The following is a 23,791-nucleotide window of genomic DNA, read 5'->3' on the forward strand; positions in this document are numbered from 1 at the left end:
TAAAGCTAAAAGATTGAAAATGGGAGGACTTCTCCATCCACTAGAGATTCCTTCGGGAAAATGGGAGAGTATCTCCATGGATTTTATTGTTGCTTTACGCAGAACACAGAGGGGGCACGACTCTGTGTGGGTGATTGTGGATAGGTTAACCAAAATGGCTAGGTTCATTCCAACTTCAACTGATGTTAAAATACCAGAATTGGCTAGATTGTTTGTAGAGAACATATACCGATTGTATGGCCTTCCGGCAAATATAGTTTCTGATCGGGATAGGAAATTTGATAGTCAATTTTGGTGTGCGGTATTTAGGAAGTTGGATACTAAACTTAGCATGAGTATGGCGGATCACCCGCAAACTGATGGGCAAACTGAAAGGGTTAACCAAATCCTTGAAGATATGCTTAGGGCATATGTAAGTAAAAGGCAAACTAATTGGGAAGAGTATCTACCGATAGCAGAGTTTGCATATAATAGTGCCAAGCACTCTTCCACTGGATATAGTCCATTTATGTTAATGTATGGATTTCAGCCCAGAGCTCCTGCCTACTGCATAAGGAAAAGGTTCAGGCAGCTAAGGATTTTTTGGAGGATATAAATAGTATGTTAAAATTTGCTCAAGAAAATATTAAAAAAGCTCAAAATCGAGCTAGAGCATATGCAAATCCTCACCGAAGAGACATCTCCTTTGAAGAAGGAGAATTAGTCTATCTTAAGGTGCCTGAACAAACTAAAACTATGAAAAAGGGACAATGTCCAAAGCCTTCACCAAGGTATTGTGGTCCTTTCATAATACTTAAAAAGGTGGGAGAATTGGCTTACAAGCTCCAACTACCTGCTGGTAATAAAATATATCCAGTTTTTCATGTAAGTAAGTTAAGGAAAAAGCTGGGTAATTTGGATAATCTAATCTTAAATGATAACATTGAGGAGCTATTAAATGACCAATCTAATCCACATGAACCAGAAAGAATATTAAATGTTCGTAATAGACGAACAAGGAATACTATTTATCAAGAATGTTTGGTTAAGTGGAAAGTTTGTTAAGAAGAAAGCTCAACCTGGGAGTAAGTACTTTAAAGAAAAGGTTTCCCAATTTACAGCTAGACCTTCCAAGTATCGTTTTCGAGGACGAAACCGATTCTTAAGGGGAAGGAAATGTTACATTATAAGGTAAATTAAGGGAAACATGCACGAGGATGGCCGTCCGGGGTCTTGGGCGCCCGAACGGGGTTTAGGGGAGCCTAGCATTTAAGAGAGTCCAAGAATAGTAGGACTCACCAAGGTTTGACGGCTGACAATGGGATCACGATGAGTTTGGCCAGCAATAAACTAGGCAAGGCTGGGAGGTGAAAGGAACTTGTGCTCATTTATTTTTACTGCTTTTCCTGTGGCTTTTATGGTCTTCTTGAGAGCCGTCTGACATGATGTTATGGATAGATTGCAGGGGGCAATCATATTCAACCGTATAGATTTGAAAGTGGGTATCATGAGATACGCATTAGACTAGACAATGTGCCTAAGACAGCTTTCAAGAGATCTTTTGGGTTATATGAGTTTCTTGTCATGCCTTTTGGGCTTACAAATGCTCATGTTACTTTTCATCAGATGATAGATCATATTTTCAGGTGTAGAGAATTTGTGATCACTTTCTTTGATGACATGATTGTCTATTCAAAGAATGAGGCGAAACATAGAAGATACTTGGACATTATGTTTAATAAATTGCTGGTTGTCAATGATAAGAGAAATGAATTCTTTTTGCGTGAAATCCACTCTTTGGGGCATATTCTATCAGGTGATAGTATTTGATGGACCTTGCAAAGGTTGAGACAATACGATCATAGCTACCTTTGAGAAATGTACATGAGATTTGTAACTTCTTGGGTTTATGTTTTTACTACATGAAGTATGTATATATATTTCTTGAAATTGCATCTCCATTGCATGCTTCATAGAAGAAGAATATGCCATTTAGATGGACAACAGTGGAAATTTCAGCATTTGAAACATTAAAAGAAGAGATGACTTCAGATCCTATGTTTTTGTTGCTTGACCTAAGGAAGTCATTCATCATTCAATATGATGCATGTGGTAATGACATTGGGACTACTCTTATACAAGATGGCTGTGTTGTGGCTTATGAGAGCTGAAATTGCTACGGTGCAGAGAAAAATTTACCGATCGATGAGAAAGAGCTCTTGGTAAATTCATACTCTGTCTATGTGGAAACATTATTTGTTGGGGCTTGATTTTACAGTGCAAATAGATCATTAGACTTTGAGATACTTTCTGACGCAGACAAAGTTGTGAGAGAAGCATATGAGATGGACGAATTTTCTCTATATGTTTCATTTTCAGATTGTACTTATTGATGGTAAAAAGAATATAGTGGCTGATGCACTGTCACGTAAGCTATAAATTTTAGCCATGAGTATGGTTTATTACACTAATTTGGATGCCATGAAAGAGCAATATGCTATTGATTTAGCATTTCCTAATGTTTATGATTAGCTTTGCAATGGTGAGAGACATGAGCACTTTGTACTTGGAGATGGATTTATGATGATGCATGGACCACCGTATATCACAAAGTAGTTGAGGCCTAAAGTTATCACTGAAAGTCATGCTCCTCCATATGCAAGACAGAGAGTATTGATGCCACAATTAAGGCAGTGAAGCATTTCTTTTGTTGGCCATCTTTGAGGCCTGATATAGAGTAGTTTGTCAAGCCATGCATCGTATATTAGAAGGTAAAGTATGATAAGCAAAAGATGTTGGGATTGTTGTAGCCCTTGCCTATCCTAGATAGACCTTGGTAGAGCATTGCAATGGAATTTATTTTTGAGCTTCCCAGGACACATATAGGGAATGATGGAAATGAACTATCATTTGCAGGTTTAGTATATAAGCCCATTTTATTCTAGTGAGGAAGAAAGTAAACGTTGATCATATGGCATGATTGTTTTTACAACACATCTTTAAGTATCATGGTATATCAAAGTCGATCTTCAGTGATGATTGAGACCCTCGGATGACCAATTTATTTTGGAAGGGGTTGTTCGAGAATATGGGTGGTACCATACTGAAATTCTCATCCTCCTTTCATTCGTAAACAAATAGTTAGTCTAAGGAAGCCAATTCCACAATATTGGATCTTTTGAGGTGCTATGTTTCAGACCACAAGACACAGTGGGAGCAGAATTTGCCATTAGTTGAGTTTGCATACAACAATACAGTGCATAGTTCCATTGGCAAAGCTCCATTTGAAGTAGTTGAGGGTGGCAAGAAGATATCACCTATCTTATAGACTAAGGATAAGATCTTTGAGACAGATCGTTTTGTGGAAAACTTGGATGCAGCCTATACAAAGATAAAATATGCACTTTAGAGATTACAGGAAAAGCAAAAGAAGGTAGCTAATTGCCATAGACATGCTTTGCAATTTGTAGAGGGGATTATGCATTATTGTGTTTTGAAAAGGCAAGGCTGAAAAAAGATGAAAGAAACATAGAGATTATATCCAAAGTTGAGTACGAGATACTATGGGCCATTCCAAGTGTTGGAAAAGATCAGCGATGTGGCATATAGGCTGAAATTACCTCCACATTGGTACATACACAATGTCTTTTATGTCAATTTGTTGAGGCCTTTTTGTAGTGATGTGTTAGAGGATATGTCTACTAAAATTCAGCATTAAGAAGTTGGATGAGATTTTGGTACCTAAGCAGATCTTGGCATATAAGGAAAGAAGGTTAGAGGTAAAGTTTCTAGAAGACATTTGGTAAAGTTTCAAAATTATTCACAAATGGATGCAAAATGGATAGAAGAGGATGACTTGACAGGCCAGCCTCAGTTGTTGCAGCTTCACCTAGATGCCTTTCAATTAGAGCCGACTTCAGTTCAGGCTTAGTTAGGTTCAACAGAGTAGGAATTCGAAGCATTGCCTGATACTCAAGGGGGAGGTAGCACTTCCACTCCTCTAGTTGTAGATAGCTCTCATATGTAGTGGATCTCGGATGTTTTTAACATGCATCCAAAGTATTGTGCTGACAGTATGTTTGCTATGAGGTCACTATGAGATGTATGCAAATGAGTATGATTGTTACTGCGGCTTTGAGACTATACTTTTGCATCAGTTTGGGGTCAGTTCATGATCAGTTGGGCATGAGCTTCTGCCTCAGTTTTGAGATCAAATTCTGATAAGTTTCAGCCTAGTTTTGGATCAGTTTGAGAACAATTTATGGTCACTTTTGAAATTAGTTTTGCATCAGTTTTTGTAATCAGTTTGGGGTCACATTTGCAGCAGTTTGTTATTGGTTCTTAGATCAGCAAATGATGATTATGCTCAGTTTTCAATGGTTTACAGAGCTAGTTCCATGGATAGCAGCATGTTAGTAAATGCCACTAATAGTTTGAACCATGGCTTATGCTGAAAATATGCTTTACTATGGTTATGAAGTCAGAATAGTTGAGAAACATGAGTCATGGATGCACAATGGGTTTCTACCAATAGTTCTCGGCTAATTCTTAGTATTATTTGATGTTTATGTTGGTTGGAAATTCTTAATATTATTTGATGCCTCATGAAAATTCCAATGCAATATGCTTTTTCCTTAGTATAATGAAATGCAATCGAGGACATTTGTAGGGATTTCAAGGGGGAGGTATGTCACAAGGATATGAAATTTTGAGATGCTCTAATCTTGCTGATAACATTTGATTAAGATATTAATAAAATGTGCAAGGTTGTTCAACACATGTGATACACATGGCAGTTATTTCATAGTAATAGGCCAAGGACTCTGAGGATGCAGTGGGTGTTAAAGGCAAAAGTAAGTTATTCCAACTAGGTTTTGACGATAAGTTGGTTTTAATTTTGACCCTAGGACAGTTGTTTGTTCAATAAATATTAGTGGTGACAATAGGGACTAGCATTAATTAATTAGTCAATGCCAGTCTAAGGGTCAACAAAGGTTCGAGATCACTCCAAGTTGCAAATGACTTGGCCAATTTAATTATGGATGGGCATATTTTATTTAATCTCAGCATTTCTTAGCCATTTTGATCAGATCTCAATCAAATTTGGTGGACATCAGAGGGATCTTTGTTATAAACCCTAAAATTTTACAGAAATTAGGGTTTAGTAGCCACCTTGGGACCTTCATCATACATTGAAATCAGCACGTGAAACTCATGGAATTGACAGGGATTTTAGATGCTAGGCCATCCGTTGTGAATTCGGGTGACATTTGGCTAGTTGGTGGTTGCATTTGTGCAAGTCTTGGATGAAAATCAAGGGGCAATTGGCCCAAATTGCTAGTTGATTGTTTGTACAACAAGAGGCTTTTGGATCAACAAAGGAGATTGTGAAATAATCTCAGCTTGTACTCGATCCATCAACAATTAAAGTTAAAGAAATATTGAAAGGGGCGCCAACATTGGGGCCGATTGGATGTCTATTATCCAAGATTGATTTCATTTTCAGCTTGTAAACCCAACATCTACCAATGGCCTTTCACCAAAAGGCAAGTCGATAAGACTCCATGTGTTATTTTGCTCAATAGAGCACATCTCATTACTCATGGCTTGCACCCAATGCACATCCTGTTATGCATTCTCAAAACATTTAGGCTCATCTTCATAAAAAAGAGTAATAGCAAAAGCATATGCTTCCTTATCTTCAATAAGATGGTCTATATCAATAAAATGTGCCCCTTATACATTTCTAGCACTAGAACGTGTACGTTGAGGCAAAGGAGCATCCATATGACTCTCTTTAAGAATTCGTAACAGCCATCTTGGGATTGTTTTGGCTATATGTATAGCAGCCCTTTCTTTCACAATTGCATCATCCACTACCCTAGGAGAAATTGGATTAGTTGGAGACTGATTTTGGGCAAGTGGATTAGTTTCAACATGTTGTAATGCATTTGTTTCTGCATTTACAGCAGGCGCAGATCCCAATGCAAGTGGCAAAAGACCCTCAAAGACATCATCCTTCTCATAGGTGGCTGTTATTTCAAACCGATCATGGGAATAGGCTGCATTTTCAGCAAAAATGACATCTTTACTATCAAAAACCTTTTGAGTGTGAGAATCATACAAATGATAGCCTTTGTTCTTTGAACTATATCCAACAAAAATACATTTAAGTGCCTTATCATCTAGCTTCCCATGAAGCTCTTTAGGCACATGAGCATCTGGTATGCATCCAAATACTCGAAAGTAATCAACCTTTCGTTTCCAATCATGCCATTTCTCAAAAGGAGCGATCATCTTAAGTGCCTTTGTTGGAACCCTATTAAGTACATGATTGGCATGTTGTAGGCCCTCAAGCCAAAACTTATATGGTAGCCCTTTACTTTTTAGCATACATCTAGTCATCTCCATGAGTTTGCGATTCTTTCTTTCAGCGAGTCCATTCTATCAAGGTGTCATCTTGACAGTGGCTTGATGTGTAATGCCATGCTTAAGCAAAAATGTCTCAAATGCATGAGACATATACTCCCCCTCTATCCGTGCATAGAGTCTACACCTGTAGACCTATTTCTGCTTTCAATTTTGCAACCAAGTGTTTGAAGTGCATAAATACATTTGATTTTGCTTTCAAATCATATATCCAAGTGTACCTAGAGTAGTCATTGATAAATTTAACAAAATACAAATGACCACTGAGTGCTCTCATCTGCATAGAACCACACACGTCAGAGTATATGAGCTGCATTTTTCGGATAGAACGCACTGCACAAATCTATGCATTTTCCCAAGGATGCTATCCTCACAAGATGGAGAGGTGGAGTATCCAAAGTAGACAAAGCATCCACCATCTAACAGCTTTGGAGAGTTATGAGACTACCAAATCTCATGTGATCACAGTGAGCTAATTTTTAACAGACTGCTTCGCTTTGCCCTTGTCCTTGTATTTAGAGAGCATGGTAGTATCCCTTGCCCTCATAGCAACATTCTGTCAATTCTATTCCTCTTGTAATAAGAGGCGTTCGAACTCCATAAAAGTAAGAGGTTGCTCCCACCCTCTCAATGATAAATTCAACAAGTTGTGGAAACCAAGATAAGACTCGGGGAGAGAAATCTTTGTGACATTTACCATTTCCGCTTCCAAAAGCTACTCACGAATATCTTGCATGTGTGTGAGGTGATCAGTCATGCTATCATCCTCATCCATATTTGCATTAGCCAAATCTCTTCGTAAGTAGGAGATTCTGGCTTCATTACAAGCTACCAATATGCGCATTAGCCAACTCTCTCCATAAGTAGGAGATTTTGACTGTATATGAGGTATGATGGCTCTCTGAATTGACAAGGCGATCAGTGACAAAGCTTGTGCATCTTTTGAGTCCCATCTCCTCTGATATGTTGTAGGAGGAGTAGGGGCAGCAATTGAAGCAACAACAGGAGTAACTAGTTGCCCTCTAGCACCACACTGAGGTGTCTGAGGAGCAAGCTCACCTAGTCTCAATAATTAACGTGTAACATAATCCTGGAGATCCTTTGCAACGAGAAGATTGTGCACCATAAAACTCTATAAAGAATAGTCGGTACCATCTAGCTTGTCCTCCTGAGTGGGGACTCCCAAAATATTGATGTGTTCTTAGGGTTTGTGATTTGACACCGTTGCACTTTATGCACAAATTGAGCAGCCAAACACTTCCAAATTTGAAGTGTAAAATGTACTCGACTGAGTACTAAAATCCCAATATTGGATACTAAAGCAAGTGCAAAACTGTTAAAACTGTCTCTCTTCTGGAAAAATGTATCCAAACTACATAAATAGCATCCAAACTACAATTTACAGCAATTCAATCGAAAATCCCCCAAGTCAGAAAATTAGGGTTTCTACGTTTCTTGTAACAGAACTACTAGTGGAAACAACTCAAGATCTTGTATGAGCAAGGTACTTAAATGTCCTTTGCACAGTGAGATGCAAAGAGTAGTGATATGTAAAGAGATTGCACATGCAGCAAGGTGCCACTTGGATAGTGACCCTTATGGGAAAATTGTTCAGATGATGATGAGGATCATGGAATGCACACGGTAGGTACTATAAGGGAGGGAGGTTGATGCTAAAACCTATAAATACCAAGTCACAAGTGAAGGCTAGGAACCCCCTCTCAACAATGGATTTTGATGCCGAAGGAGAAAGAGGAACCTAATGTTGGTCTTCACGTGGTGTTGAGAACCATGAAGAAGGATGAAGGTGAAATGATGGAATTTGATGATTAAGGTAAACTTGATACCCCTTAGCTTGAATAACCAAAGGAGAATCAGCCATCTAGTATGTAGAACATGCTCGTACTACATCTTAGGTGAGAGCTCCAATGCCAACCAAGTGGCATAGGAAAGCTTAAATCTCAACCTTGGGAGATGGCTTCGATGTTAGTCAAGAATCACCAAGATAGCAGTCCGCCATGCAAATGAATCTAGAGGATAGACAAGGAACACTTGATACTCTCTAATTGGAAGAGTGGGGAAAGAGTCAACAATCAATTAAGTCAGGACAATGCCCATACTTGATGTCAAGAGATGGCTTGAATGCTAACCAAGTGTCACAATCACAATCATCAAAGTAGTTGTCCACCTTAACATGAAAAGAAATAAATTAGTGGAGTACTAAATGATATTGAATGATAAAAAGACCTCAACTCAAAAGAAAGAAAGACAAATGCCAAGATAAGAGAAAAGAAAATGTACAAGACCAATCTTGGGAGAGAAGATACTAACTTTGTTTCCATGCTATTGGAGGCAATATTCACCTAGCCAAGAACTAAGATAACAAACCTTTAATCCAGTTAGGACTAGTTGATATTTGTGATGTTAGTCCTGAATTGAAATACAAAACATAGCATGAAAGGATCATATAAAGAAACTTGCTTGCCAATCGTTTCATGTTGAGATGCTTAGTGTGCAATAGAAGCTTTTAATAGTGAAAGTATAATTAAGCCTAAAGGAAAGTAGTCTAAAGAAAATGAAGCTAGCCTAAGGTTTCTAGGAGTCCTAAGAGACTAGCCTAGTGGGAGATAATGACCGAACTAGTCAGAGATGCCATAAGGCAGTAGCTGAGGGGGAGATCCAAGATGCACCACACTAGTGGTTGGCCATTGATGATCATGGATACTAGAGGGTGGAGAAACTGTGCTACCTCCCTTGGAAAAGATCCCCTCTCAACTGCCTTGGAGTGACACTACCACTTCCAAAAGAAGCTGAGGTTGGTTTGGGAATTGGTATTTTATTCGGGTAGAATACCCAAAGTTCTAGACGATGTGATTTTGGATGTGGATCTAATACCCTTGGCTTTTGTGCGATAATTATCATCTACATGGTCGGGTTTCTAACTAGATGTACAAAACCTATTCTTTTTAGGTATGTAATGCCACAAGGGTCTCTGTGATGATGGGACTTTACCACTCCTTTGTTTGCTTCAAAGAAGAAGACTAAGTATTAGCATCAGAAGGAGGTCCTTGTTTAGGATCGATCGGGGAGGATTGTTCTTTGTCTAAGTGTATAGGTGATGCCTTTCCCTTCCTTGAGTCCTCTTTCAATGAAGGAGATGGCTCAACAACACACGAGTAAGGTAACGGGCTCATGTATTTGAGCAACCAAGGAGGGCAATATATTGTGCAAGAGGGGGATTCCCTGCAAATCAAGACCAAAGGACAAAGAGTGGCACCCTTCAAATATGGAGGAGGTGCATAGTGGGCCAACAACATTCCCAACAAAAAAGCACCAAGGTGCAAAGTGGTACACCTTTGAGTGTCTAATGATGGCCTAAAACCTAATGTGCATCATGTGAGCTAAGTTTGATAACCTATGGTAGGATCCTAGATGGAATGTAGATGAATCTAAATGTGAAGTGATAGTGGGAGTGAAGGGTAGGAAATGTGAAGGTGAATATAAAGCACCAAATTCGTACTCATATCAAATAGAGGATGATGGATTATGTTGTGGTACATCACTAATCATAGAGTTTTCTTCAAATCCATACTGGTCCTAATCTAGATCTCTACGGTGATTAATTGTTAGTTTGTGCATAACTAAAGGAGGAATATAGACATAATCAGACTCACACAAAAGTGGATTACACGAACTTGTTGCCATTGGGTTTGAAGAATTTGAACTTTCAGTTGTGTCCTAAGTGGATAGTTTTTCCTCAACTGAGAAGTGATTAGTCTCCTTAACGGAGTGATCCGATTGAGATGCACCTTGTGAAGGAATACAAGATGAAGAAGAGTTGGGCCTTTGTAAATGATTCCTAGAAGAAAGGTTAGGAGATGAAGCATTGTCCTCCAAATCATGACCATGATGCCTTAGCAGAGCCTCCATTGAAGAAGTGACTTCAGAGAACATTAGAGGATTTGAAGATGAAGTGGTTTGAGCCATCATGAATCAACATGTGACGTGTAGTGTGGTCAAGAACAAACCAAGCAATCGACGATAGCCTCAAGATACTCTTTAGAAAAGCATTAGCTCTAATACCATGTGGAGTTATAGTAGGGTTTGCAAAAGAAAACATACAGTACACAACCATTACTAAACAAAGTGAACTCACACACTAGCACAAAAATGCAAAAAACACAAAAATTAAGATAATTGAATAATGATTGAATAGATAAATGAAAAGTACTAAATAACAAATGAATGTGTAGAAAATGCTTAAGGGCAGAGCTATCCAATAGCATGTGGCTCTTGTGGGAGTGGACTGAGGGAGTTGTTGATGTATGCCACCCACTGGAGTTGGATCCCAAGTGTAGTAGCCACCAATTAGAGCAGAAGCTAATGAAGAAAAGTGTTGAAAATGCAAAAACGACTTGCTATAGATGATGATGATGATTTCAAGCAAGGTGGGGCAAAACACAGCCTGTAGGAATTTCCAGGCTGAAGGGCAATAACTGGAGATGACCACGGCAGTAGGCCAAATGGAGAGGATAGCAACTAGGGCAAAATATTGCTTGAAGAAGTCACTAGGATGAAGGTGACAACTATGGATAGCCACTGTAGGGGCTAAAGATGATGGTGGCAACAAATTACAATGAAACTCAGGCTAGTGGATTTGCTAGATAGATGAGTTCCTAATGGATGGAGACCGGGAAGAACTACGGTTACTTGTAAAACAAGGGATAAAGCTGTCAAAAGATGACGTACCAGCGAGACAGTAGGGTTTCACAGTGGACAACCCTAAAAAGGGTGTGCTTCTCAATGGAGCGGACTGGGGAGCCGAAGATGAGGAAAGAGTCGAGCAGTGACTGCCTCTCGAAGGAGCGGACTGGCGAGGAGACGGTATGAAACAATCACAGTCTCTCGATGGAGTGGAGTGCATACCGCGGACTGTGGTAGCCATTGTACCTGAAAATAGGTGGGAGAAGATTGTTGATGCGTCTTATTGCCTTGAGCATAGTACTCTGATAGCTGATGCAGAATGATCTCTGTGGCCCAAAAAGAAGAGGTGGCAAAGGTAGTGCCGGGTGGGAGACACATATACTCTGGGGGGGTGGGGAGCAAAGGTCGAAGTCGGCAAGCATCGGTGGTGTGTCAGGTGAGGCCACAATAGGAGTACCTAGTAGATTGGTCATCTGTTGGTAAAGAAGCCATGGGTATTAGTGTGCCTTGTTGAAGAAGGAAGAGGTCAGCCACGAACCATGAACTGCAATGTCCGCCTCAAGGGGTGTGAGGGTAGTACAAAGCATGAACAACAATGTTCGCCTCAAGGGGTGGGAGGGTAGTGGAAGGGCAGGAAGTGAATTGCTGGTGGGAGGAGGATGCTACGAGTAGTAAGATGTTACAACCAATAGAAAGACACAGGGAACAGTATGGTGGAGGTGTTGGGTTGTAGAGAATAGCCGCCAATAGATTGGTTGAGCCACCAGGTTACAGAGAACATCCGCTAGCGGTCTAGCTGAGCCGTTGGGTTGTAGAGAACAGTCGCCAATAGTCTGTGGCTGAGCCACCATGTTGCAGAGAGCAGCCGTCAGCACAGGGAGGAGCCGCCAGCAGTTTGGCTGAGCCGCCAGCAATTTGACTGAGTCGCCAACTGCAGAGAGTAGGTGTTGGAATACCGCTAGGTGCAACAGAAGAGCTGCCAGTAGTAAACACAACAAAGGGGAAGTAGAGGCAGCAGCAAGAGCCGTGAACATAGGCTGGAAAACAGCAAATGTAGGAGGGAGCAGCCGGCAGTTAGGGTGTTGATGCAACGGAAGAAGAAGCGAAGTGGAAGTTGAACTTGCCACCAGTCTTTGCCTTCACTGGAGTGGAGGATCTTTGCCACTGTTTAAGCAGATCCAGCTCTAATACCATGTCAAAAGACGACGTACTGGCGAGACAGTAGGGTTTGCAGGGAGGAACATGGAGTGAACTCGGCAAACATTGGAAAGAGAAGAGAAGAGAGAAGAAACTCTCATGAATGGAATGATGAAGATCTGAATAATGAAGTGAATGTGATACAATGGAACAAGGGTGTTGTAGCACAAGGAAGATGATGAAGATAGCCATAAACCACGAACTGCAATGTCCTCTTGAGGGGGTGTGAGAGTAGCGGAGAGGTTGGAGAGAAGAGGCGACGCACTGAATGAATTAGCCATAAAGAATGAGTGATAGAGGCAGCCTATAAATAGGCAAGAGACTGTCTAGTGTGGCGCCCGGAGGGAGGGCGTCAGTTGTCTAGGGTGGTGCCCCATTGTGGGTGCCCAGCCCCTTTTTGGGGCTGTCCACTGTGGAACCCTTAATGCAAAACGTAGAACACAAAACTACGGGTGAAGGGTTTCTCAACAAAAGCAAGTGGCTAGGCAGCCTTCTATTTCTAGATGTGGATCCTCCCAAAGTGGGTGTTTGCTTATGGGACAAAAACTTTGGTAATTTTTTAGTTTTGGGGCTGTTTTAATGAGCTAATTATGGTTTAATGTGTAATGTGTCCTTTTTGCTTTACAATGGGCTCACCCCCGAGCTTGGAAGCTAGTAGCACAGGAGGTCACTACCATATCCGAAGGGCTTGCGTCCTATACAACCAGCCCACACCATCCTGGTCTATGGACATGTTGGCCTATGAGCCAAGAGTCCAAGAGTGGTGATCACACAATCATGTGCACAATAGGGCCTTGAGTCCTAAAAATAGGCTTAGCTCCCCTAGCCCTGAAATACCTTTAGTGCATTCTAAGGCATTTGATAGCAAATCTGAACAATGCTACTGGCACCCATCTAGATGTCCAAAGATGTAATAGACTCCATAGCTAGTGTTTCTCTTATAGGATGGTCAGATATCTGGCAGCAAAATGCCCTAGGACGTGTAGCGGCATGCCACCTTTCAAAACTGAGGGAGGGAGTTGACCTCAGCCTCGGAGAAGGAGCAATGCAGAGCAGCACAGACAATGCAGTGCTAAATAGAGGAGACAACACGAGTGACAATGAAAGCATACAGATGATGGACAGAGACAAGGGCAGAGAGGCCCAGAGGAGCATAGAGAGGCTGAGAGATGATAAATATTGGTCAGAGATCTTAGATCAGCAGCCTGTGTGGTGCCACCTCAGCCTCCTACAACCTCTATAGACACTCCTTTAGGCACCCAAGAGCTAGAGATTCCATAGCCCGAGTTAGTTGCAGCCCCTCAGACAAAAGTGGCACAGCCTAGTAACTCAGAGACAATCCAGACATCCGCAGCCCCCCAGGAGATGCCAGGTTGCTACCATGCCAGCATCTCTAACACCCTCTAGTCACCAGGCTGAACCCTCAAATCTGATTCCATCACAGGTCCCAAATTCCCAGCAAACAGGGGACCTGGATATACAAAGGAGAGAGAGCAAGAGGCGAATGATTCAGATGCATACGGTCACTGTGGTGTGCAACTTGGTCTGATCATGTTCTCTGTAGCTTTACTCTCCATTGATGACCTCTCTCTTATAGAGGAAAGCTCTCCTTGTCTCTAGGTCCTTGAAACTCAAGATCATTTTTTCTTTTATGAGATCCTTAACAACACGCCAGGTTTCCATGCTTCCATGACCATAGAATTGTCTTCTCTGTCCCCAGTTTTAGACATAGAACTTCAGTATCTTCAGGGGGGTTCTTCTCCTCCTTCCATCCCACCATGAGAACATGTAGTGCTTGTACTTTGCAATCTTCTCCTCTGCCATGGTTGCATTCACAAAGCCATCTTTGTTTGCTGGTGGTGGTTTTTGTTTCTTATGCACTACAATTCATTTTGATTTCTCCTCCACTTCCACTTTTTTATTTCAACTATTGGGGGGCTTCTTTTATCTCCCCATCTTCCACTTTCTTGTCCTCTAGTATTTTGCATCCTCCTGTCCCCATATAGTTCTGCAAGTTAATTTTTGCATGTGTCAATCTTTTAATTTCAGCCAGGGCTACATTCCTTTCAGATAGTCCTCTCTAAATGTCTGGCTTTCATGTTGTATGCTGAGCACACATTTCCTCATATGTTTTATCGTTCCATGACAAAAGTAAGCATGCATTTCTTCATAGGTCTCCGTTTTCTATTGTATCATCTCCTTGGCCATCTCTTTTTCAATGGTTTGCATCATATCTGCCGTAATTGCAGCCTGTCACTAGTAGATTGAACACATAGTGACTAACTAAGCTTGAGTTCAATTCCTACATCTACATGGTTAGCTAGTAATTGGAATTTAAAAAAGAAAGGTTTGAACCTGGGTCTGTGAGTTGAAACAGTGGCTTTATTGCTAGGGTAGCCACTTGGTTGTTGCAGAAAAAGAGCCCTCTATTCACTTGTTGTCCAAAGGCCATTTCTAGATGTCAATATTTTTTCCCCATGAGATAGGCAGCACACCACCACCACCACCACCCACCATCACCACCACCACCCCACAACCCAAAAAAAAGTGGCCACAAGGTGGGGATGCATCTGGTATCAATAATTTTAAGTTTGACAACCTTCATGGGGAAAAAGGAGAGAGCTCCAATAACATATTTCAAAAGGCCAAGATGACCTATACTACCCAAAGGTTATGTACATCATATTTATGATAAATATCCTTGTCAAAAATGAAGTTGAAAGCTAAGTGGATACTATGCTGCTTGAGGTTTAGGAGGCAGGATCACTGTATCAGGCATCAGAGCACTTGGTCTTGTTTGAACAAAAGGGAGCAGTTGAATGAAGAGGAGTGGTTGTCTCTGAGAGGAGGATGGTGAGGGAAGTAATAAACATGTATGAAATGGAAAAGATTCTGTTCTTCAAGTTGGTGGTTGGTTTCTGAGGCAGAAATAGGTTCCTTTTACAAGTTGAAGCAATGACAGGGGTCTATTGTGAGTATCCCTTGTATTAACTTGAAAAATTTGTGCACCATCACTTTTAAGGCTTAAATCTCAGATGCACTTAATATCTTTGATTGGTGTTTAACATGCTTGAATTCTCTATTTTTAATGGAGTTGAAGCTCTTTAGACATTTCTGTGAGTGCGATATAAGATTTTTTGCCTATACTAGTTGATAATAAATATTGAAATGTGTCTTATTCAGAAATATTGAGCTGGATACTGTGGAGTTTTCCATGGGAACTGTAATGGATGCTGTTATTAGCCAAGGTATGATAAGATCCAGGGAAAAGGGTTTGCAGCTTATTCGTGAAACCAATGTTGAAGTGAAGAGCACACGGCTTTTTGGGGATCAGTTACGGCTACAGCAAGTGCTGGCAGACTTTCTTACCACAGCTGTGAGATTCACATCATCCTCAGATGGATGGGTGGGCATCAATGTTGTGAATAACATTAAATATATTGGTGATGGGCTGGAAATTGCGCATTTTGAGTTCAGGTTAGTTTAATGTATCGTTATTTTTATGACGTCTTATTATACTCTAGGAACCACAATGTCTGTTGGTTTTACATAAAAATGGTGGTGATAAAAATGCATCATGTGCAATGACAAATTTGTTGGTGGTACTGTGTGGCATCTCTTGGTAGATCAAGTGCAATTCAAAGTCAATGCCCCTCTTTCTTTAGAAGATCAACTTCTTGTCTATTGCAGCTGAGCTAGAGTCACTATATTTCTCGTTACTGATCCTCTGCCTTACCTACAGATGTTCTTTTGATCTCTCTATCCTCCTTGTAATAGTCTGCCTACATATTTCTTGAGTTTCTCTTCCTGTTTTTCTTTCTTTTTCCTTGTAGGAGTTGAGGTTGTCATCCATTTTAAGGGAGTCTCTCTGTACTGAGAATAAAATGATGTGATGACTCTTTCTTTTCCATGGGAGCATGACAAATTAAGCCTAGCAGTTATTACTGTCAAACTGCAAGGTGCTGGCTTTTAATCCAAAAGTGTCTTACTTTCAAGCCTTATTAAGAACCATATGATACCTGTTTGCATTGAGAGGTTTGTTTGCATAGACTTACATTTTTACGAAAGAAGCTAGTTCTCTCAGATTTACCAGTTCTATTTGGCCTGTAGATTCTATAGATGCTCTACAGCTTTTGAAACTGATTTTCATTGTGTAAGGGATTGAAAGGAGATGCAACCGATTTGTGTAGACATAAGCACTTACTGGTCATGTGACTAGGGAGCATAAACAGTTGCATGTTTGATGCAATCAGGATACTGCCCATGTAGTGCATAATCATAGAGTTAAAAAACATGGTTAGTCTTCTATGCAAGATGCTTTCTTTTTCAGGGATTTCAGGCCTATTGTGCACATCCATTTGTTAGCAGCATTTGGAATGGCATCATTCACACTTTTATGACTACTTTTCGCCACACTTAGGGCAATTGTCAATTTGAAATTCTTTCAACAAACTTTGGAACGATGGAGTATTTATCGTCTTACATCCTTAAGGCGATCGTTTGACAACTTAATGCCCCTACTTCATTCAATGAACCTAGAGGTAACAAACACAAGCATTAAGGAGCGTCTTGCCCATAGGATGACTCGGTTCCAAGCAATATTTGCTAAGTTGCAATAGCATGATGCAACATTAGCCTTGGAGCTTTGCCTCTCTACTAGTGACGATGCAAAAAACTCATAAATATTGTAAAGAATTGGCCTATACTTAATTAATTTGCAATGCCACACTTCACTTGTTTAGTAAAAGAAGTATTCATTGTGTCCTCAATTGATAAATTTTGACAGTTGGAAAGAAACAAAGAATAAAATGTTTGTATTCCTTCTGCCAGTGCTTATCATTTAGTGTATGTATAAACAAGACTATATTACAATCCTCAACTAGATTTAATCAAACAAGTTTCGAAGAGCATTGGGAGTGCTCTCTCATTCACCCTCTTGAGGTTGTATATAAGGCATTCTAAATATCTTGTACAAGGCTTCAGGAAACAACATGTTGTAGGTGAGACACCTATTAGAAAAAATTATATGTTGGATTGGACAAGCAAGGTGCATGTGATACCCGCACAACAAAAAGTATGAGTTTTATTTTCTTATCAAATAGCTTGAAGCAACCCATACAAATATTGCTCGAGCATACGGGGGGTATCTACATTCTGCATGACAGTGTATGGATGGAGTATGAAGCATATGGGGTGGTCCCATGTTAATGCCCCTTGAGAAGCACCCTCCACCACGTGGCACTCCACATGTTTGGCAGTCTGTGTGAGGGCCTCAATCCACTCCTCAATGTAGGCATACACTTAAAAAAGTGTTTGGGATCGCAAAACTTACTAAAAATCCATCTCCCTTTGGGCCAATTTGATCTTCAATGCCTCTTCTCTTGTGCGTTGATCTAATGTGTGCACCTTGTAGTGCTAGCTGCAAATCCTTCCCTATGATAGTCATGCTTTGTATTTGCATGTCCTCAGTAAAATGGTGGGCATTCAACGAGAAGTCTACCAACTGTCCCGTTCATGAATTGCATGTATAGCATTTTGGCTGGGTAAAAGGGAGAGTCAGCATTGTGAAGAGGTTGACCAAAGACCTCGTGGGCTATGCACCTAGCATTCTTCTTTATATCCTCGTGGAGGCACTTACTCACTTTCCATCCTATGTTTGAGCATGACCACACCGTCTTGACCATGTCAATGGTCACTGTCATGAGGACGTGAAAATTTGATGCTTTGCTTATGTTTAATTGACATTTGATTAAACGATTAATCAAATGTGCAATTAAAAGATGCACATGTGTTGCACATGTGAGGTGCAAGCTGCTTTTTCACAGTTGAAGGCCGAAGGACCCTGTGAAAAAGATGGGTGTTAAAGGCAAAAGTTGTAACAAGTTACACTTGTTAGATTCTAGGTGAATTTTGGTGTCAGTTTGCCCCTAGGACCATTAATTGGCCATTAAGTGTCAATGGTGATACTAGGGACTAGGCATTAATTAATGGATTAATGCTTGTCCAAGGGTCAATTAATGCATGGGACCACTTTGGGTTGCAAATGGCCTAGCCAATTAATTTTTGAATGGGCAAGGTCAATTTTCTGGGCATGGATTAAGGGCTGAATTAATACCGCAAATTGAATGAAAGCTAAAGAAATACCGCAAGGGGTGTCAATTTTGGGGCCAACAGGGTGTCTACTGTCCAAGAATGTTATGGTAAAGTGTGCATTTCATTTTATGTACATTTATTTATTGCTATAATTAACTCTTAAATCAGGTTATCACCACCTACTCCAAGAAGGAATGCCGGTTTCAAGGTTCCATTGCCGGGATACATCAAATCTCTTGATTTGGTGGGCCCAAGGCACCTGATTGCAAGCCAAATCTTAAGCTTTGTGATAGTGTTGATCTTTCTGCTCAGCTGAGAAATTACAGCAAGATGTGTTCATACAGTGGATGCAATCAAGCAGTAATGATGCCTCTCATGGTGCCCATTCACATGGGGAAGAGGAAATGCAATGCACGAATCATGGACATGCTTAAAATGTGGCTGAAGGCCAAGATGTTGGACCCTCAATGCAAAAAGAGGATGATGATCAACAAGGGGAAATGGAATTCGATGATGCATTCAAGAATCGAATGAGGGTAGCAGCCAATATCTTTGCTGAATTGGCAAAAGATCCTCAGTTCACTCGGTTTTTGAACACTCCTACGAAGGACAACAAGGGCAAGAAGAGAAAATCCTCTTCTAGAACGTTGGGACAGCAAGATGCATCGAGGAACAAGCCAAAGCCTTCGCAAGATGCTCCTAAAGATGCTCATGGTGAAAAGCAGTTGGTGCGAGTTGGGCAAGAAATGCAAATGCATGTTCATGATGTAAATGCTAATCCTATGGTTTTTGGACAGCAAGGTTTGCATGAGAATTTGGGGCAGCCAGCTTACTTTGGTGGTAGCTCAATTTTTCATGCTATGGTGGGTGAGTGACCAAATGTGGGAATGTAAGGCACACCTCCCCATAACTCTCCAACCAATGCATGGCTTGCATAACCCAATGTACTCGGGTATGGATCATGGAATGCATAATCCGATGTATGGCGGCATCGGTATGATGCTTGGTGCGCAAAATTACGCATATGGGCAAGCATCGGTACCCCATCGTGCTTTTGGGGCTCAAGGAATAAGTGCTGGTTATGCAAATGCTCCATCTAATGCTGGCTATCATGGAAATTGCCTCTACACTAGCGGATATACTATGCCTTTCATGTGAGCTTGTTGAGGCCTTTTTATGCTGATGTGCCTAAGGATGTATCTGTTGAAATTCAGTCCAATGTAGAGGAGCTGAATGAGATATTGGTATCCGAGCAAATTTTGGCACATAAAGAGAAAAGGTCAAAGGTAAAGCTTCCATAAGCTATTGGGTGAAGTTTCACAACTGTTCATCAATGGATGCTAAATGGATGGACGAGGATGACTTGGCAGACCATCCTCAGTTGTTGCAGCTTTACCTTGATGCCTTTCAGTTAGAGCTGACTTTGTATCGGGCTCTTTCAGGTTCAACAGGGCAAGGGTCTAGAGTACCACCTAATACTCAAGGGGGAGGTAGCACTTCCACTCCTCCAGGAATGGACTGCTTTCGTGTATAGTGGATCTCGGATGTATTCAACATGCATCCAAGGTACTGTGCTGACAGTAAATCTACCATGAGGTCACTATTCAGTATACTAGTCACTGTGGTATGTATGTAGATGGGTATGGTTTTCACTGCAGCTCTAAAACTATACATTTGCATCAGGTTATGATCATGAGAGATTGATTACCGGGTGCTGGTTTTCAGTGTATGATTATTAGTTTCAGTGGTATTCAGCTGGTTCTATGGACAACAACATGTGTACTGAATGCCATTGACAATTCAGCCATGGTTTCAGCTCGGTTTATGCTTTACTATGGTTGTGTAGTCAACACTGTTGAGAAACAAGAGTTTGGGATGCATCCGATGAGTTTCTAGCAAGAGTTCTAGACTATTGTTGAGCTTTATGCTATGTTTATGTTGGCTGGAAATTTTCAGCAAATGGTGGGCATATGAGATAGTTAGCCAGCAGTGGCCAATGTTGTGTTGACTATGATGCCTTGTGGAAATTCCAGTGCAGTATTGTTTGCTTTGACACATTACAATGCAATCGAGGACGATTGCAAGGATTTCAAGGGGGTGGTTTGTCACGAGGACATGAAAATTTGATGCTTTGCTTATGTTTAATTGACATTTGATTAAAGGATTAATCAAATGTGCAATTAAAAGATGCACATGTGTTGCACATGTGAGGTGCAAGCTACTTTTTTTTACAGTTGAAGGCCCAAGGACCCTAAGAAAAAGATGGGTGTCGAAGGCAAAAGTTGTAACAAGTTATACTTGTTAGGTTCTTACGTGAACTATGGTGTCAGTTTGTCCCTAGGACCATTATTGGCCATTAAGTGTTAGTGGTGACACTAGGGCCTAGGGATTAATTAATGGATTAATGCATATCCAAGGGCCAATTAATGCATGGGACCACTTTGGGTTGCAAACGGCCTAGCCAATTAATTTTTGGATGGGCAAGGTCAATTTTTTGGGCATGGATTAAGGGCTGAATTAATTTTCAGAATTAATTAATTCTGAAAATTAATTAAATGACTGAAAATTGCTGAAAATAGATTAAGAAAGCTACCACTTGGCAAAACTTTCTCGTGCAAGTGGGGGAAAGGCTAAATAGGGCTGAAGGGAGAGGGAAATCTCGTTTTTTCATTTTGGAGCTAAAGAAATACTGCAAGGGGCACCAATTTTGGGGCCAACAGAGTGTCTACTGTCCAAGAATGTTATGGTAAAGTGTGTATTTTATTTTATGTGCATTTATTTATTGTTGTAATTAACTCTTAAATCAGGTTATCACCACCTACTCCAAGAAGGAAGGCTAGTTTCAGTCACCATCTTGTTAATATCTTTCCACTACATATGAGCTGGATTAGTCCATTGCAATAGTCATTGGACCACGTGTTGGGTCTCTCTTTCATCTAATGCCATTGCCAAACTCTTTAGGTGTTCGTACGTCTTCCGAGCACACTCATATGCTTTCTCGTCATTATGCTTGTCGCTCGCTCATTGATAGTTTTTGCCTTTAGCCATGTTTTATCATCAAGGACCGGAAGCTGAAGAGGCCATAAGCAACTACATGACATCACAACACAATGACAAACAAGTTAGCACAATTAGAGATAAAGAAGTAGATTCAACGACATAATACATCTCATAACACGAGACCTAAAGTAAAACAAAATGAAATGCACAAGATAACACAATTTGTTGAATTTAAACCAATCAAACATACACACAATATGCACAATAAAGCATGTATGACTTGCTAGTCTTGATAAAAAGGGTCCCAAAGGCAATTGCAAATTCACAAAGATAAAAATTACGCAATAAAGTCATTAGATTGATTATATAATTATGTACCATTGGACTCTTAGAAACAATAAAAGTTACTAAGTTACATTTTGTAGTGTATTGTTTTACAAAAAACTGGGACTCATTACAAGGCATCCTTGGACTTGTGAGTCATAAAAACTCTAAAAGTTACTAAATTAATCAAAGGGAATCCCAATTGTTGGTGTGCATTGGTGATTCCTCAACATGTGCAGCATGGTTCTTGGCCTTGATATATCATCTTGCCTAGTGGCACCAGAACTAGGGGTTGCATCTAGTTCCGTCTTCAAATGCTTTGGCAAAGAGGTTGTGTCGGGTAAGTCCTTTGCTCTCTTTGAGCATGCTACCTCCTCTCTTCACTTTGTGTACCATAGGGCCAACTTCTTCTTTGATGTAGTCATCGATGCTAGCTCCCTAGGTTCTTCAAACATCTTAGGGACATTTCTAAGCAATGCACAGCAAAGATGCAAGTTTTTTTTCAAGGGCCCATAGTGCATCAGTGATTAGGTGCTAATACCCTAGCCGTTGTAGCATGGTACGCATAACTACACATATCCGATTGCAAAAGCTGACAAGGATAACCTCATTGGCATTCATGTCTGATATTTGCTGATCTATGCTAGTGTATAAGGATGGTAGCTAAGGTTTAATCTAACAAGTTAAGTTAGATCACTTGCATATAAACTTGTGATGAAGGCTTAGACTACCCTACAAAAATAAAAATTTAAAACTCATAATTACAATAAACAAAAACACATATACAAAAACTATTTGGTATAACTTACACGCATATTTAAAACTATTAATTGTTTTGTAAAGGCTCCTCAATTTTATCGTTAGTTGAACATACAATTCCATGATGTCGATTTTAAGTTAAATTGGTATTGCATATAATCTTCAATTGCAATTGTGTGATATCAATGTTAAGATAAATTGGTGCTGCATATAATATTCAATTAAAGCCACAATCGAATGATATTAATTTTAAGTTACATTGGTATTGCATATAATATTTAATTAAAAACACAATTGCATGACATAAAAGTTGTTGAAAAAAGTACATAAATTGCATTAATTCATTGATCCTGAAGTTATAAAACAAAATATTTCACCTCTTAAACACAACTAAAATAGTCAATGACATTTTTGGTTGCATATATGACCTAAATGACCATCCCGTTAAACAATATAATTCCAATAGTATATCAGGACATTGTTTGGTTAAATACACGATCAAATGCCCATCACTTATCTATTTATGCGTAGCCCATCAAGACACAATGTGGCCAAATTCATGACCAAGTGCCCATCCATACCAAGGGGGAAAGGGAGGTACCGCAATCAAAATTACACTTCTAAGCTGAGTTCACGACATAGTGCCAAGTTGATTGTGACATACTTGCCAAAAGACGCTCACTTGCCGAATTTTCACCTAAGTGCTTGTTTGATAAGCATTTTTTGGCCCAACACACACACAGAGTATGAGACAAGGGTATTATGACATGTATATATCGCATACACATCACAAGCCAATCCACATGTCTCACAACACAACATACATACGTACAAAAACTCTAACATACAAATAATGTGTGATAAGAGAGAACCACCTCATGAGATACATAGTCTATGTCAATCAACAGGCTTCCCCTTGCCGTACATGCATGTGTGAAGTGTACACTCACACAGATTGATAGGAGAGGATTGCCTCATCAATCCTCATGACATGCATATGCAAAATTCATAATGCATGCCAATCAAATGTTCCTCCTATCATGCACGTGCATATATGTGTGCACACACTTACATGCATGCTCGCACACTAAGTGGCTGAAGAGAACTATCGCATGACATGCATATGCCAAATTCATGGCACATGCCAATCGGATGGCCCCCCATCATGCATGTGTGTATGCATGCACACACACTAAGTGGCAAGAAAGAACTACCTCATAACATGCATACGCTGAATTTGTGGTGCATGCCAATCAATAGCTCTCTCTTGCCACACACACCACAGAGAGGGAGAGAGAGGGGGGGC

At 40.3% G+C, this 23,791-nt stretch overlaps 1 protein-coding gene across 2 annotated transcripts in view; it reads left to right on the top strand.

Annotated features, from left to right (window-relative positions):
* LOC148037415 (phytochrome 1-like) overlaps positions 1-23,791 on the top strand; it is a 60,063-nt gene that overhangs the window by 33,814 nt on the left and 2,458 nt on the right. For both annotated transcript variants that reach the window (XR_015690647.1, XM_087676333.1), the window contains exon 3: positions 15,493-15,786. Coding sequence is in view for 1 of the 2 variants with exons in the window: in XM_087676333.1 (XP_087532459.1) it covers positions 15,493-15,786 (294 nt within the window). In the remaining variant the exon portion in view is untranslated. The remainder of the gene's footprint in view (positions 1-15,492; positions 15,787-23,791) is intronic.

The sequence above is a fragment of the Lygodium microphyllum genome, chromosome 4 (genome assembly GCF_053477565.2).
Source record: "Lygodium microphyllum isolate KBCC chromosome 4, Lygodium_microphyllum_v1.1.10, whole genome shotgun sequence".
Classification (NCBI taxonomy): domain Eukaryota; kingdom Viridiplantae; phylum Streptophyta; class Polypodiopsida; order Schizaeales; family Lygodiaceae; genus Lygodium; species Lygodium microphyllum.